Source organism: Tyto alba, unplaced genomic scaffold (assembly GCF_018691265.1).
Source record: "Tyto alba isolate M040663 unplaced genomic scaffold, T.alba_DEE_v4.0 Super-Scaffold_8, whole genome shotgun sequence".
In the NCBI taxonomy this organism is placed as follows: domain Eukaryota; kingdom Metazoa; phylum Chordata; class Aves; order Strigiformes; family Tytonidae; genus Tyto; species Tyto alba.
The window spans coordinates 4,833,428-4,847,218 of NW_024881329.1; the positions used below are offsets into that span (position 1 = coordinate 4,833,428).

The following is a 13,791-nucleotide window of genomic DNA, read 5'->3' on the forward strand; positions in this document are numbered from 1 at the left end:
GGGAATGATTTTTCTTTGCAGCTCTTAATCTGAATACTTTTAGGGACTAGATGCTCTCCTCCCAATCAGTGTTTTATTCATCCATTTGGAAAAGGTAAATGTATCAAACTGTTGTAAACAGAGCAGGTCAGGGATTGAATAGAAGTAGTCAGTACCATATCATGACTGGGAAGGTCAAAAAAAAATTGATAGTGAAGGAGCCAGGGAGAAAGAGATGCATTCTGAGGATTACAGCAAGTGTTGGAAATAACATTCGCAGCTTTCAACACAGCTCATTAGATCTTGAGTATAATTTTAACATAACTTGTCAGATGAGTTAAAAGTACATCAAGAAAAAGCAGACTTTCCTAGGTGGTGAATTGTATCCACCTGTAAAGAGTAATGATGCAACCTCTGTCGTTGTGTTAAGCTCTTTAATATCTGAGATTTCCTGGTTATAAAGAAGTTCAGTAAAAGTTTGAGTTGTAGAATAGTGACCTACCAGTGTGTACTTACATTCCTCTCTCCGCAGGAAAGCAAGCTGTGTTTGTCATACAAGTACGAAAGGTCCCCTTCCTCTTACCCACTTCTTCCCGTACTACTGCAGTGCAAAAGAAAGAATTACTTTTGGTCCAAAAGCTAATTATTCTTTTTTCATCCTTCTCATACTGCAGTGGTAAGCAAAAAGAGAATGTCTTTTCAGCCAGTACCTTTCTTTTAGAGCTCCATTCTTTGATTAGATGAGCTGTCTTTTTATCCTACAGCACAAGTTATGACTTGTTCATGTGCGCTCTGAGGCAGCTTCATTCAGCTTTGTTGTGTTTTGCCAGCATCTGGACTTGCCTGCAATCAGTGTGTCTTACGACCTGCAGATTTAATAAGGTCTTGACCAGATATGTGAAATACAAGGCCAGGGCTATGTTCTGCATATGCAGTTTAGGTGCATGTGAAAAATAAGCAATTGATTTGCAGACCCTTCTGCTGTTTTGCAGATTCTTCTGCTGTTCTCTGATCAATAGCAGGTCTCCCTAGCAGTTATATGGAAATCGGAGACAGTGATTTCAATAGGCAGTTGTATTTTGATATCTGAAGATGTAAAGGCTATACATGCATTTAGGACTGTGGTGTGAAGTGTCGGTAATCTTAATGGATGTGGGGTATATCTGGCATGTTCGTACTATGCAATGCTTCCACACTGTGGTCCCTTCCTACAGAGTAAATTCTTGCCATGCACAGCCATCATGAAGATATAGATAGGTTCAGAGGGATATAGATCTCCACATACATAAAACAAATATGAGACAATACAGCTGAGCTGCTGTGGTGTGCTGACTGCTGCAGCTTGAGAGTTGTCAGAACAGTTGAGGCCTGTTTTCCCTCGTGTCTTGTGTGTCTGGCAGGTAGTTCCACAGAGCTTGGGGATTCCACCATGAATGAAGAAGCAGCCACCATTAACAAAATCGTAACAAAATTTCCCCGTGAAAAGTCAGTACCACCCAATCCCCCAGAAGCATAATTCCCACAGGCACAGTGTGATGGATGTAAGTAAAAGTCTACTAACTGCATGAGCACTGTATTTTCATGGCTGGGGTACGCTTTATTATAAAATTCCTTTTGGTAAGGAACAAGTCTTTTTTCATCTCAAAAATTCATTGTTCAATTAAGTCTCCCAGTAGAGCTGTGTAAATTCCTTGAGCATTAGCACCCATGCACAAGAGAACACACCTTTTAAAGTGCTAACTTCATGAGGAAACACAGCCAGGATACATGGTCCTGGGGGCTTGGTGTTTTGTTTTGTCTTTCTCTGAAGACCCTAAGTATGGATCAGTTGAGTTACAGAGCTGCTGATGCCTTGCCACAGCAGCATTCGATTGGATCATGGCATATTTGTTACTGCAAGGCGTTGTTGACTGACCATTACTACAGTGCCACTTAGTGTTTCAGTTAATTCTAGTACTCTGTTTTTCTGATAGCATATATAGGTATTGTTTTATTCTTCTGCCTTTTAGGTACCCACATATGAAGTCAGAAAAGAGAGGGAGGCACAGGGGTTTTAAAATGGGCATTGTCTGAGTTATGGAAGCCAGCTGTTACCTTGTGAGTAGACAAAGGTGTTTCCCTGTGTAGATTATTCCATAGCAAAGTGTTGTGCTGTTTATTTTTGTCAGCTTGTACTGGTGGTTACATTGAAGGGCTTGATCCAGAAAGTTCCCTTCCTTGAACAGTAAAGATGAGGTTAAGTTATGGTGCTGTTTTGAAATTTCAAGTTGCTTTAACAAGCCATATGGCTGCTACAGATGTCAGAGACCTTTTAATTCTTCTGCCAAAAGGTTTTTTCTAGCAAGCATAGTCCTGCGTCAAAGCAGAATTACTCGTAGAACTTGAATCCCAATCTCTGTGATGCAGAAATTCAGGAGGATATCACATGGATGTTAGATTCCACTGTCAGTCAAATCACTAGTGGAGGAGAGGCTTAATTCATTCTTCCTGGATGTAGTCGTCCTTGTCAGCTGTCTCAAGACCTTCACACCGACCTTGACACAAAACTTTACTGATGTCTCACTCATTTATCACCTAATCTGTGCACTGAAAGAATCTAGGGCCTATTAGGGCAAATAATATAGGAATATAAGATTGCAAGATGAAGTATGAATGGTAATTGAAGTACTGTTTAAAGCTGACATAGTTAAATCAATACAGAACCCTAGGTGGGCATCATTATGTTTAAAATCTAATTTTTTGTGATTTGGAGTAGCAAATTTTTGAGTGGACTATAATCCATGGCACTGTCTTTGTATACCCAAGACATGAATCTTAATGTGTACAGTTATACGTATGAATTCAGACAGTTCTCCATTATTTTAATTCTTGCCCCCATTGTATTTTACTGTATTAACAAAAATGCCTGTTGATAAAAGTATCAGTTCAGTAGAGCTGGAATTCTGGGCTCCTAGGTCCATAGACCAGACCTCTACCTTATGCAGGGAATAGTTGAAAGTGGTAATAGTCTATTGTCCTTCATCTAGGGCAGTCATAAGATGGAGAATGTGACTCCTACAAATTGCACAGCTGTTGCTAGACAACACTGGAATACCAGGAATTGGGCTTCTGGCTGTGGAGAGGCATAGATCCCCATGGTTACAGACAGAGAGTGGTCCCCTAACTTTGACGTCTTTGTTCCGGAAGACATGTGGTTAAGGGGTCTTCACATCATCATTCTGCAGTCAGGGTTCTGTTTCCAACCTAGACAGAAGTGACCTTGTAAAATCTGAGGCTTTTACAGATATGAAACAAACAAAATTCTGTTTACCTGCTGCATAAGGCAGGTGAGTGAGCTTTTGATCAGTTAAAAAAAAAAAAGGTCTTCTGAAATAAGAAATATTATGACTTACAAAAAAATAATTGAAAGCTGTGCTTGAAATTTGCATTCCCTTGCTCCTTGTTCTGGTTGTCTTTCCAAAGACGTTTTAGTTCTGCTCTCTGTGGATATTATCTTGCGCCTTGGGGAGGAGTATCCGAGAAGAGAAGACATTAGGATTTGGAAAAACAGTAAACAGGTCCATTAACCATTCTTAGGGACAGAGGTGCTTTATTTAATTCAGATAAAGGAAAAGTAGAATTTAAAACATGCCTAGTGAAAACAGAAGGTTAGAGAATTTAGGAGGAAGCCATAATAAACTATATGTGAATAGATTTTTTTTTAAGGTTTGTATCTCAGCCACAAGTGCATGTCTTTTTGCACAGATGGCAAAAGTAATTTCTGACATCAAGATTCTATCCCTGCTAAATTTTAAATTCCTGTTGCAAATCACAGAGTGTAAACATCCCACAAAAACAGAGGAAAAAAATGGCAATCATTAGCAAGGGGTTTCCCGTCAATTCTTGTCCAAATCCAGTGATGCATGAAGCAGTTCGGAAGCTTGAAAATTCTTTGCTTTACCTGTTGAGTTTTAGCACATTATAGAAAATGAAAACAAAGGTCAGTGTTGAAAGTATTTAGGCAGCCTTAACTGTGGCTGTTTAATGTGGCCACTGTGTTGTCCTCCTGGAGAACTTGGGAGTCCAACTCTCTGTGGCGTGGTATCAGAAGTCAGTTGTTAAGCATATGTCCAGTGTCCCTGGACACCAAGGACTGTGTCTGGGCTCTCAGGGTTTCTTAGCAGGATTTGTCATGGACTGCAGATTACCAGCTGGAGCCTGAAGGAGAAACAGGTAGAGGTCCCATGATCTCTTGAGCTATGCTCCAGAAACTGCTTTTCTTTGAAAAGTGGTGTTTGCAAGCAGATGCCTTCTAGCATTAAAGACATACAGATGAAAGTGGAGGAAGTTTTACCACTGGGAGAGATACAGGCTGGGATTATTGACACTTCTGATTTTACCTCTTTAGCTCCATATTTTTCCAAGTTTTATTGACCTGTATTTATAAGATATTTTGATAGTGTTCATGCAAATTACCATGCTGAGTTCTTCCTGGCAAATAGCCAGCTAATTTCAGCATATACCTATGGTATGACGTATACAGGTGTATGTCTACCTAGATGCATATTCTCTATACTCCCAGAGAAATACCTGTGTAAGGACAATGAAAATAGTTTCAAGTAACCACTCATACCCAGTATACCCTGCTGAAACCACTGTTGGTCATAAACTGACTAGAGATATTTTGAAAATGAGAAAACAGTAACTGGAGCTCCTGGGGAAGCACCTTGCTTCCTTGTGTACTGGTAGTACTCCTTCTTGTGTCTCTGGGTCTCCCCTGTCATTATTAGTGATGACCCTTTTGTTGCTGGGCAGCTGTGGGAAAGTAGAACCTTGTAGAGGAAGCCATCAGCATTTCCCAAAGACCTTGTTCTCTTATGTAGGGAAGGATGTCCTAACGTCTGTTTCAATGAGAGGACTGAGAACAATGACAGAGTGGGAAGAAACATCTCCTGTTCCTCTCCACTCTCACATTTTTGTGTATTAGAAATCAGAATGGGATATTTTTATGAATCCTTACTGTACCAATGTCCAGACCCTCAATTGATACACAGATCCTATGCTTTGTTTGCCTAATTAGAGCTGTGGCTAGTTTATGGATTTTTATCTGACTTAGGGTTACTATCGTGAGACATTTGGAGAAATGTATAAGGAATATTTTGTAGAAACCTGACCTCAACAAACAACAGAAGGGCCACCGATGCGGCCTTTCCCTGGGGCATGAGGTGGCTGGCTTAGGCTTAAGGCTACTGGGTTGTACATAGGGCAGCCTTGGGGATTTCCTCATTCAGAAAGATGTAAATCAGTAGTACTTACATCAGATGGGTCTGATCTTTCCCTCCTTTCAGCTTGTAAATTAATTTATATCTACACAGACTGTGTTTAAAATACTGCTAGTGAGGGTCTAGCCACTCCAGTGCATATTTTCACTGAATGGAGTAGTACTGCAACATTATTAAACAGCTCTTGAGTATGAATTCATCCAAGAAGTAGGTTATTAGAATAAAGTCTATTTTATTAGTGCCTTAGGACACTCATCCAGAACCCAGAGCCCTTGAGCGCTATTCAGACACATAACATGAAATAGTCTCTACCTCAGAAATTTATAATCAAATTAGACAAAGCTGACAAGTAAGGGGGAAAAGAGAAATTGAGGCAGGGAGGGACAAAATGGGTTCTCTGCCACCGTGTAGCCAGGAAGTGTGAAGCTGGGAAATAGCACAGATGGTTTCTTTTAAAAAGTAGAAACGAAAAGGTGCAGCAATGTAAATGAGAATTTATTAACAACAAAGCCCAGAATCTGCACCTCCAGAAAGAAACGGAAAATAATTTATCCGCCCACACTCACTTTTTTTCTGACGAAGGCAGGTGAATACAGCTGCACTAATAGTGTGACGCTCACAATCCTGAGCCGCACTTACTGATGCAGAACTGAGAGGTAACCATCGTCTCTAGGAAAACAATAGCCCTTGCAGCCTCCGCGGGGGCTGCAGGGTTGCATACTATTCATTCCCTGCACGTGTTATTTTCACGTGAAGGTCCTTCCAATCCAGCTGTTATGGAGTCAATGGATGAAGCCGAAGCACAAGGACAGCTGAACAGGAAGGAGCAGTTCCTGAAAACCTCCCAGAAAACGGCACTGCTCGGTTGGGCTGCTCGGTGGAATGGATTAATGCCTGGAGGCAACATGTATCTGTTTGTCCTCTCGCAGATACTGGTAAGGCAGCCTGTGCTTGCTTTGAAATGCTGGAACCCTTCTTTTAAGCGTTGTCGACTTGTGAGGTTTCCTCATTCATTGTAGATGTAGCAGTGGACATAGCTGCAGTGCTCTCATTTCTGCAGCCACCTCTCCCACCCTTGCTTTGCAAACAGCCCCAGCCTCTGATGTCCTCTACCCCTCTGCAAATGCCTCCTTTGCCAAATGACCTATCTCCCAACAAATCAGTTTTCTGTATCTGATATGTATGGGAGTAAGTAACTGTCTTGTTGAAAAGTGGATTGGGAGGTATATCCTTTAAAGTTGCAGTGTGCCCTTGATGGTTGGGGATGAGAGTATACCTCTCTGTGAGGGTGTTAAGTTATAGCATTGTTGCTTTTGTAGTTTTATGCTAACTGTGATATGTGGTTTAAATGAAATGTTTCAACATGTCTATGTTTATAACCGTTTATAGGGAAGCCTGTGTGAACATGTCTATTTGTGAGAGCTTTGCACAGCATGAGATAGGCCTTAATAGTATTTTAGTAACATACAAAGTTCATTGACTTAGTTTTGATCTAAAAGAAATAACACTGAACGTTCAGAAGTCAGAGGAATCGGTTGCTCTTTCAGCATACAGGCTACCGTGGGCAGTCCTTTTGCTCGTGTAGACCAGAGTAAGCTTGTTTAATTCTGTGATACGTGTCTAGTTAATGGTAGCCGAGCATTTAGCCTTCAGTCTTTTTATTCTTGTTAAGCTACAGCCTAGAAAATACCTGACTTCTTCAAGCAAAAATGATGATCAACATGAAATCAATGAGAACTAAATTAGTTAATTATGCAGTCTTGAAATGAAAATGAATGTTTGTATAATGAGAGATGCTCATTATGTATTTTCTGATTGATTGCACAGCTTCTCTGCATGATGCTGTGGTACAGCACTTACGGGACCATCCCAGCAGCTCAGAATGCCTTTGACCTGCTGTCTTACTTGCTTACCCCATTTAAACAGTTTTTGTCAGATCAAGGGGAGGTAAGTCTCTCTACTCCTCTCTGATTATATAGTTGATGTCAGTTGCCTTGGGTGGTGCTTCTATTACCTCTTCTGATTAAAAGTATAATATATATGCACTTCATATAATATAGTGACTGCTGCATTGTATGTGTCCCAAATCAGTGAAAAGAGTTTTCAGAAAACAGATTCATATTTTATCTTCAAGGTACAGGACTGAATTTTTGGCTATGATGCTAGATCAGTACAGCAGATTTTTCATAATGTGCAAATGAAACAAAGCAATAAGGAATCAGCCCACTAAGGTTTTGCCCGCAATAAAGGGAGAGCTGGAACTTAATTTATTAGGCTGGATAGAAGCTTAAATTCTGGAAGAATGGATCAACCCACATAAAGGATGAAAATCATGAGGTACTCAGTCACAAAAGTCTATTTTTGTTGAGTGTTTAGAGCATATCTATGTACAGTAAAAGTATTTCAGGTTTACTAGGTGTACAGATTCAATTATATCTACAAAGCTACCCCAGTAAAATTGCTTAGCTTCTTACCATGATGTAATGATACATATACCAGTATGATTCATCTGATAAATTACAGGGGTAATTATACCCAGTGCAGATTTCTCTCGTGTGGACAGAACCTTAATCAAATGTTAAGCAGTTACTTTCAGATATCGGATGAAATGTATTTGCTATCAAAATGCTTAGATTAATTGTACGTAAAATTTGTAGCATAGACTATGGAGAACAAATAGGAAATCTGACTCAGTGCTTCTTGTAGCTGAAGTACAGTGGAGACTGTTTTCTGTGTTTTCTTAGCAATGTTTGAGCTGCATGTCACCTGCTCTTTTGTTATTTGAAAGAAGCACCTTTTCTTTGCCTTTTCTCAGTTGGATTTATTATGCACAGTCTTCATACAGTATTGCATACTCTTCATACAGTATTGCCTGTATCTTATTTGCAGAGGGTCGATCATTAACAAATCATTTCTTACAGAAAACCCCCAATTTGTAGGGTTTTGACTTAAAATAAGTGTTCATTGTGGAGGAAACAGATTCCTAGAATGCACCACAAGAACACCCCAAGTATGACTGTGCAGATGTTCATGCATATCTTTGAGGACGTTGTTATAGCACTATTTAGCATGCAAAGCTGGATTTGAAAACAGTAATGGCAAAGAGATCTTCTGATGTTAAAATAAGCAAATGAATGCTCTTACCTCTGAATTTTTCTTGAGCTGTACTAGTGGGTCAGAAACAAAGGAAAATTGTTTGCCCACTGAAGCCCATTAGAATTCAATTTTGTACCTACTACTGAGAATAGGCTGAACGCTAAACTACTTAAATATGATGAAAACATTGAAGTGAATTTCATTGCCAATGAATGAACCTGTTGGCATCTCACAAAATATGTAGAAAATGTAGAAAACTCCTCTGTGGCTGGGGTTTATGTAAGGACCCACAAACACGGGAGCAGTACAAAAACTTTCTTCAGAGCCCTTTGCGACAGTATAAAATTACACTGACTGTGGCAATGAAACATTGGTACAGGCTGCAAAATTGAATTGTGGATCCAGATCTCAATTCTGGCAATGCATGAGGGTAGAGAGCAGATTTCATGTTTGCCTTCACTGTGAAATTGGTTTTTAGACTTTCAGAGATGCTGGGGCTTAAAGATGTTTTCAATTTCGGTCTTCCCTAAAGCCTGGCATTTTTTTCTGTTGTTGGTTGTGGCTTTTCCACAGACAAGAGTATGGTATGACTAAATCTGCATGGGGAATCCAAGAATGAATACACAGTTTGCCAAGAACATGCATGCAGATGCTATACTGTGGTCCTAAATGCTTTCTGAATCATTGTCAATTCTGTTGTTTCACAGGACCTGACTAGAATTGGGAGCATTGTGGTATCGTACATCCTACTGTCTTTAGCTTCTCTAGGACTGTTATTTCTAGGATCTCTGGTAAGTTATGATCCTGTGCAAACTATATTCATGCCCTTTTTCAGTGCATTTTTATAAGATGGAATATTTATGGAATTTTATAGAGGAATCACAACTACACTTATCCTTACTCAGTTTCTTGATGAATTGGGGATTACACTGATGGTTTTTATTCTTTCCATCCACAAATGGGCAAACTATTTTTACTTAAATAGAAGAGATATGGTCCAGTAATGGGACCATCTAATATTGCTGCCTTATGAATTACCTGCAGAACATCCATTGACTAAGTGGCAGAAAGAGCTGTTCCAGAGCACCAGCGTACTTGTGAATGTAATGCCCCTGTAGGTGTAAGCCAAGGCCCCAGCTGCAGATCAAGATTAGAGACGTGACTACAATTAATCTAGTTAGCTGTTTGGGAGCAGGAGTGTATTGTGTTTCTCTGTTGACATGTAACTGGCACAGAGTTGTGTGGTAGATGGGAAAGCTGTGGAGAATTCTTTCTTTTTAGGGACCACTATTTGAACATGGCTTTTCATACCCCTGTATACTGTTCTGTTAGAGTGGGAATGCAGTTACTGAACATGCAGGTGGAATGTCACCTCCTGTCCTTACGGCAGTGCACCTTCAGGTAGCTCAGGAAGCTGGAGCTGTACTTTGTCCATGCCATTTGAGTGATGCGCAGAATAATGAAGACTATCATGAAATCATGGGACTGTTGGTGAGAAGGGACCTCTAGAGATTGTTAGTCTAACATCCTGCTTGAAGCAGGACTGTTGCCAACCCTCAGTAAGGTCAGCCTTGCATTTTTCTACAGAGGTTTTGAAAACCTCCAGGGAAGGAGGTGTATCGTCTCTTTGGGTACCTGTGCCATGACTGCATGGCGCCCTTGGGGAAGAATTTTTTCCTAATGTCTGATCTGAAATTCCCAAAGCTGAATGTCCGAGCTGAATTTCTGCAGCTTGTGGCCATTGACCCTTGTGGTACCAGCTGCTACTACTAAGAAGAGTCCAGCTGCGTCATCTGTGGAGCTGCCCTTCAACTAGTTGCAGGATGCTGTTGATCACCTCAGCCTCCTCTTTGCCAGGATGAACATGCCCAATTCCCTTCACCTTTTTCAAAGATCATATGCTCCAGACCCCTGACCTCCTTTGTAGCCCTCCAATGGGCCCACTCCAGTTTGTCCATATCTGTCTTATTCTGGAGAGCCTAAAATCGGACACAGTATTCAAGATGCAGCTGCATCAGTGCCAAGAAGGGGGTACCTCCTTTGAGTTGCTGGCCACATGCCCTGGTAGGAAGTTTGTCATATTACATACCATGGTTAACTTCACTCAGAGGCAGCACAGTGGCAAAATCTTCTGTTTAATGTGTCAGGTGAATCTACTTTTTAAAACCATTTGCAAGGCAAAGTAATTCGTGTTAATGCTTCCATTATTGTGATCACTGATGTAGTCGAGGAAGTTAGCTGGGTTTATCCAGTTTTCTGCTTTTTTGCTGCTGCTGTCCCTTATGCAGATGAATTTTGTCCTCAAATAATAAACTTCTGATGACTTTGTAATTGCAAATATTAAAGAACAAAAATGAATTGTGATGAACTGTGTGAATTCCAGGTAATTTTGCAACAAAACATTGTGAGCTGGAAATTGGAATAGCAGGGGTGTGATTTTTCTGCATATCCAACCTATTTCTTGGTGGATGGAAACATTTTATTGCTGATCCATTCTTAGCACAGAAAGTAACTTTAAATGAAAGCTCTCTATGCCCCAAAATTCTGGATGAGAATAGCAGGGAAATCAGAATAGCAGGGGGTGATTAGCTGGAAATCAGAATAGCAGGGGTGTGATTTTTCTGCATACCCAACCTATTTCTTTGTGGATGGAAACATTTTATTGCTGACCCATTCTTAGCACAGAAAGTAACTTAAAATGAAAGCTCTCTGTGCCCAAAAGTTCTGATCTCAGTTTGAACTGCTTTGCATATGTCGTAACTCCTTGCAAGTGAATGCTTATACCACTGTAAATGAGAGCTGACTTGGCCCATTTTTAAGTATTGGTTAAAACTTTTGGACAGAAAGCAGTTTTATAACAGTTTCCATGTAGTCAAGCTTGCTCTGTTTTGTATTGTGTGGTCTGTGCTAACAGTGTAGCTAGACTGGAGGTACAAACGTCACTGTGACAGCCTGTCCTCTGGACAAGTTGCAGAGCATCAGAATATAAGAAATGTCCTATGAGTTGAGACCAACAGTCCATCTTGCGCAATATGTTCTCTCTAACAGTGGCATTAGGAAGGAGAGGCTGTTCAGAGAGAGCGTATGAGCCTTGTCCCTTCCTACCTACCTGTTACCTTACTCTGACATCTCAGGACATGCTGCCTTGCAGTTTGAAAACATCTGCTTCTACTAGTATCTAGAGAATAAGGTATAAAATAGTCATTAGCAGAACATTGAAAAGAATGTAGTGACGGAGCTAAGCAGGGTTTCCAGAATTCCAGCCTGGTGGACAACAGATAGTTGCACAAGGACAGTTTTCTTTATTTTCCCTCTGTCTTAGCTGAGTGATCTCTCATTCTATCGCTCTCACTGGGTTTTACGCATCGTGCTGCCTAGAAGAGACTTGAAGGGGTCTTTTATGTCGAAGAGTACCTTTATGATGAAATCTTTCTCTCCCGAAATGTACCATTCTCTCTTTATAGATGGACCTGATACCTCAGTCCTACACTGAGGTATATACTAGATGGCATACCAGTGAAAAGCAGCTTTGCATTTTCTTATTCAGCAACTGTGGTAACTTACAGTAATGCTTTGGTAGTTCCCTGGGGAAGAGAGAAAACGTGCCTGTTCATACAGGTACTTTGTTGCTTTAATGTAGAGCAATAATATGCAACAAGGCTGAGAACGGTGGTCAAGCAGATTCTCAGAATTGATACCAAGAGAACGGGGGCCCTGTCTGGTCTGTGCACGTGTTAAAGGCAGCTCATTCCTGTATTGGGAAATTTGTGACTCTAATACACTAGGAATGATTTTTTCAGACCTCAGCTAACATTTGAAGCACTTTTCTGAGAATACCCTGGTACCAGGATGCACTGGGAGGTTAGCAAACACAGTGAATATAAAGGGCTGGATAGAGTGCTTGAGGCTTGTATTAGTGATGCTGTCTGTGTTCTGTCTTATACAATGGTGTGTTAAGACCCAGGCTGCTGCAGAGAACTAGCGTTGAGCTCTCTAGTCCTCCTGAACAGGTTTTCAGAGCTGTTATTCCATTATTTAGTTTAACCCCCTCACCTTTATAACTTAATTTCTTTATAACTTAAATAACTTAATTTCTTTATGTCTTGGCCAGCAACTTATTTACCACACGCTTCTTTCAACGTAAAGAAAAACTACTTAGTTTCTAGGGTGAACTTTTTATTCCTTTGGTTTTGCAGTGTGTTAAATCACCAGTAAAATCAGTCTGCTATCACCATACCAGCATAATTGGTACCTAGACCTGACACTTGGCCCTCAGCACAAATGTTGATTTTTAGTAACAGCGGCACTCTCCAGCGGTACAAAGCTGTTGAGCAGATACTTTACACTGTGAACTGCTCGGCTGTTACAGTTTTGCAGTGTGTGAAAGAACCATGGCTTGTACTGTGGGACCACCAAGCTCTAGAAGTCATCTTGGGGAATGAAAATAGAATCAGATCTTCAAGCTTCTTGCTTGTCGTCCAACAGGCCAAGCATCTGGGACAGGTTCGGTTCAGACTTGGCCCCAAATTTGTGTAAAAGTGTAGTAATCATGCTCTTTTGTTTGCTTTTGTACTTTCTGTGTATTCTCATGAACTGAAACAAAAAAAAAACATCTTGTTTGAAGTTTGTGAGAGACTAACATTTGCTAAAGCTGGCTGTGGACAGAAATTAAAACTTGATTCACCTCCTTTCATTCTTTAGGCTCAGAGAAATGCGATCACATGAAGACACAGGCACAAGAAGATTGTTGTTTAAAATCCTAAAGCGAATGTGCTTTAGTAGCCCAGAAAGAGAAATTTGACCTATTTAAATGGCATATTTTCTAACTCCTACATCCCATTTAAAAGCCATATAATAAAAGGACGGAAGGGGCTTTATTTTGGAAAGTGTGACCTGTTCTTAGTCTCAAAAGGATGTATGACAGTAAAATATGGTTTGTATAACATTCAGCCTCAGTGATACTGGTCCTAGTTCAGTGATAGAAGGATGAAGCTGGCAAGGTTGGTTGAAGTTGGTAGGGTTCCAGATCCTGGAATTCAGAGGTGGGCTTACAGTTTTTAATTGAGGATTAACTGGAAGACTAAACAGTCTACTGATACAATCTCCAAATCTTGTAGTCTGCCACAGCATCCATGCAAACCAATATGATACAGTAATTTTTTAAATTCATGCCATTTCATTAATTTATATTATAAACTTGAATATTATATTTATGTCCTATAACTTCACAAGATTTATTAATTAATGTCTATACCATGTTTAAATCAGATAATTAGATTACAAACCAGTCTTTGCTGCTGGCCAAAAACTGATATGGTCATTCTGGGCCTTAAAATCAGGTACTTCAAAACCAAGGCCTCTTTAAAAAATGATTTATACATGAATTGGAGGTACAGTGCCAGATTATCAAAGATACGCAGTTCAGGAAAATCGTATTTACTTTTCTTACCAGTTA

At 40.2% G+C, this 13,791-nt stretch overlaps 1 protein-coding gene across 7 annotated transcripts in view; it reads left to right on the forward strand.

The window, feature by feature from the left end:
* The window catches only part of PTPN5 (protein tyrosine phosphatase non-receptor type 5), an 84,773-nt gene that overhangs the window by 41,211 nt on the left and 29,771 nt on the right, over positions 1-13,791 (forward strand). For all 7 annotated transcript variants that reach the window (XM_042785344.1, XM_042785348.1, XM_042785347.1 and 4 more), the window contains 3 exons: positions 5,997-6,175; positions 7,068-7,187; positions 9,044-9,127. In XM_042785344.1, coding sequence (XP_042641278.1) covers positions 5,997-6,175; positions 7,068-7,187; positions 9,044-9,127 — 383 coding nt within the window. The remainder of the gene's footprint in view (positions 1-5,996; positions 6,176-7,067; positions 7,188-9,043; positions 9,128-13,791) is intronic.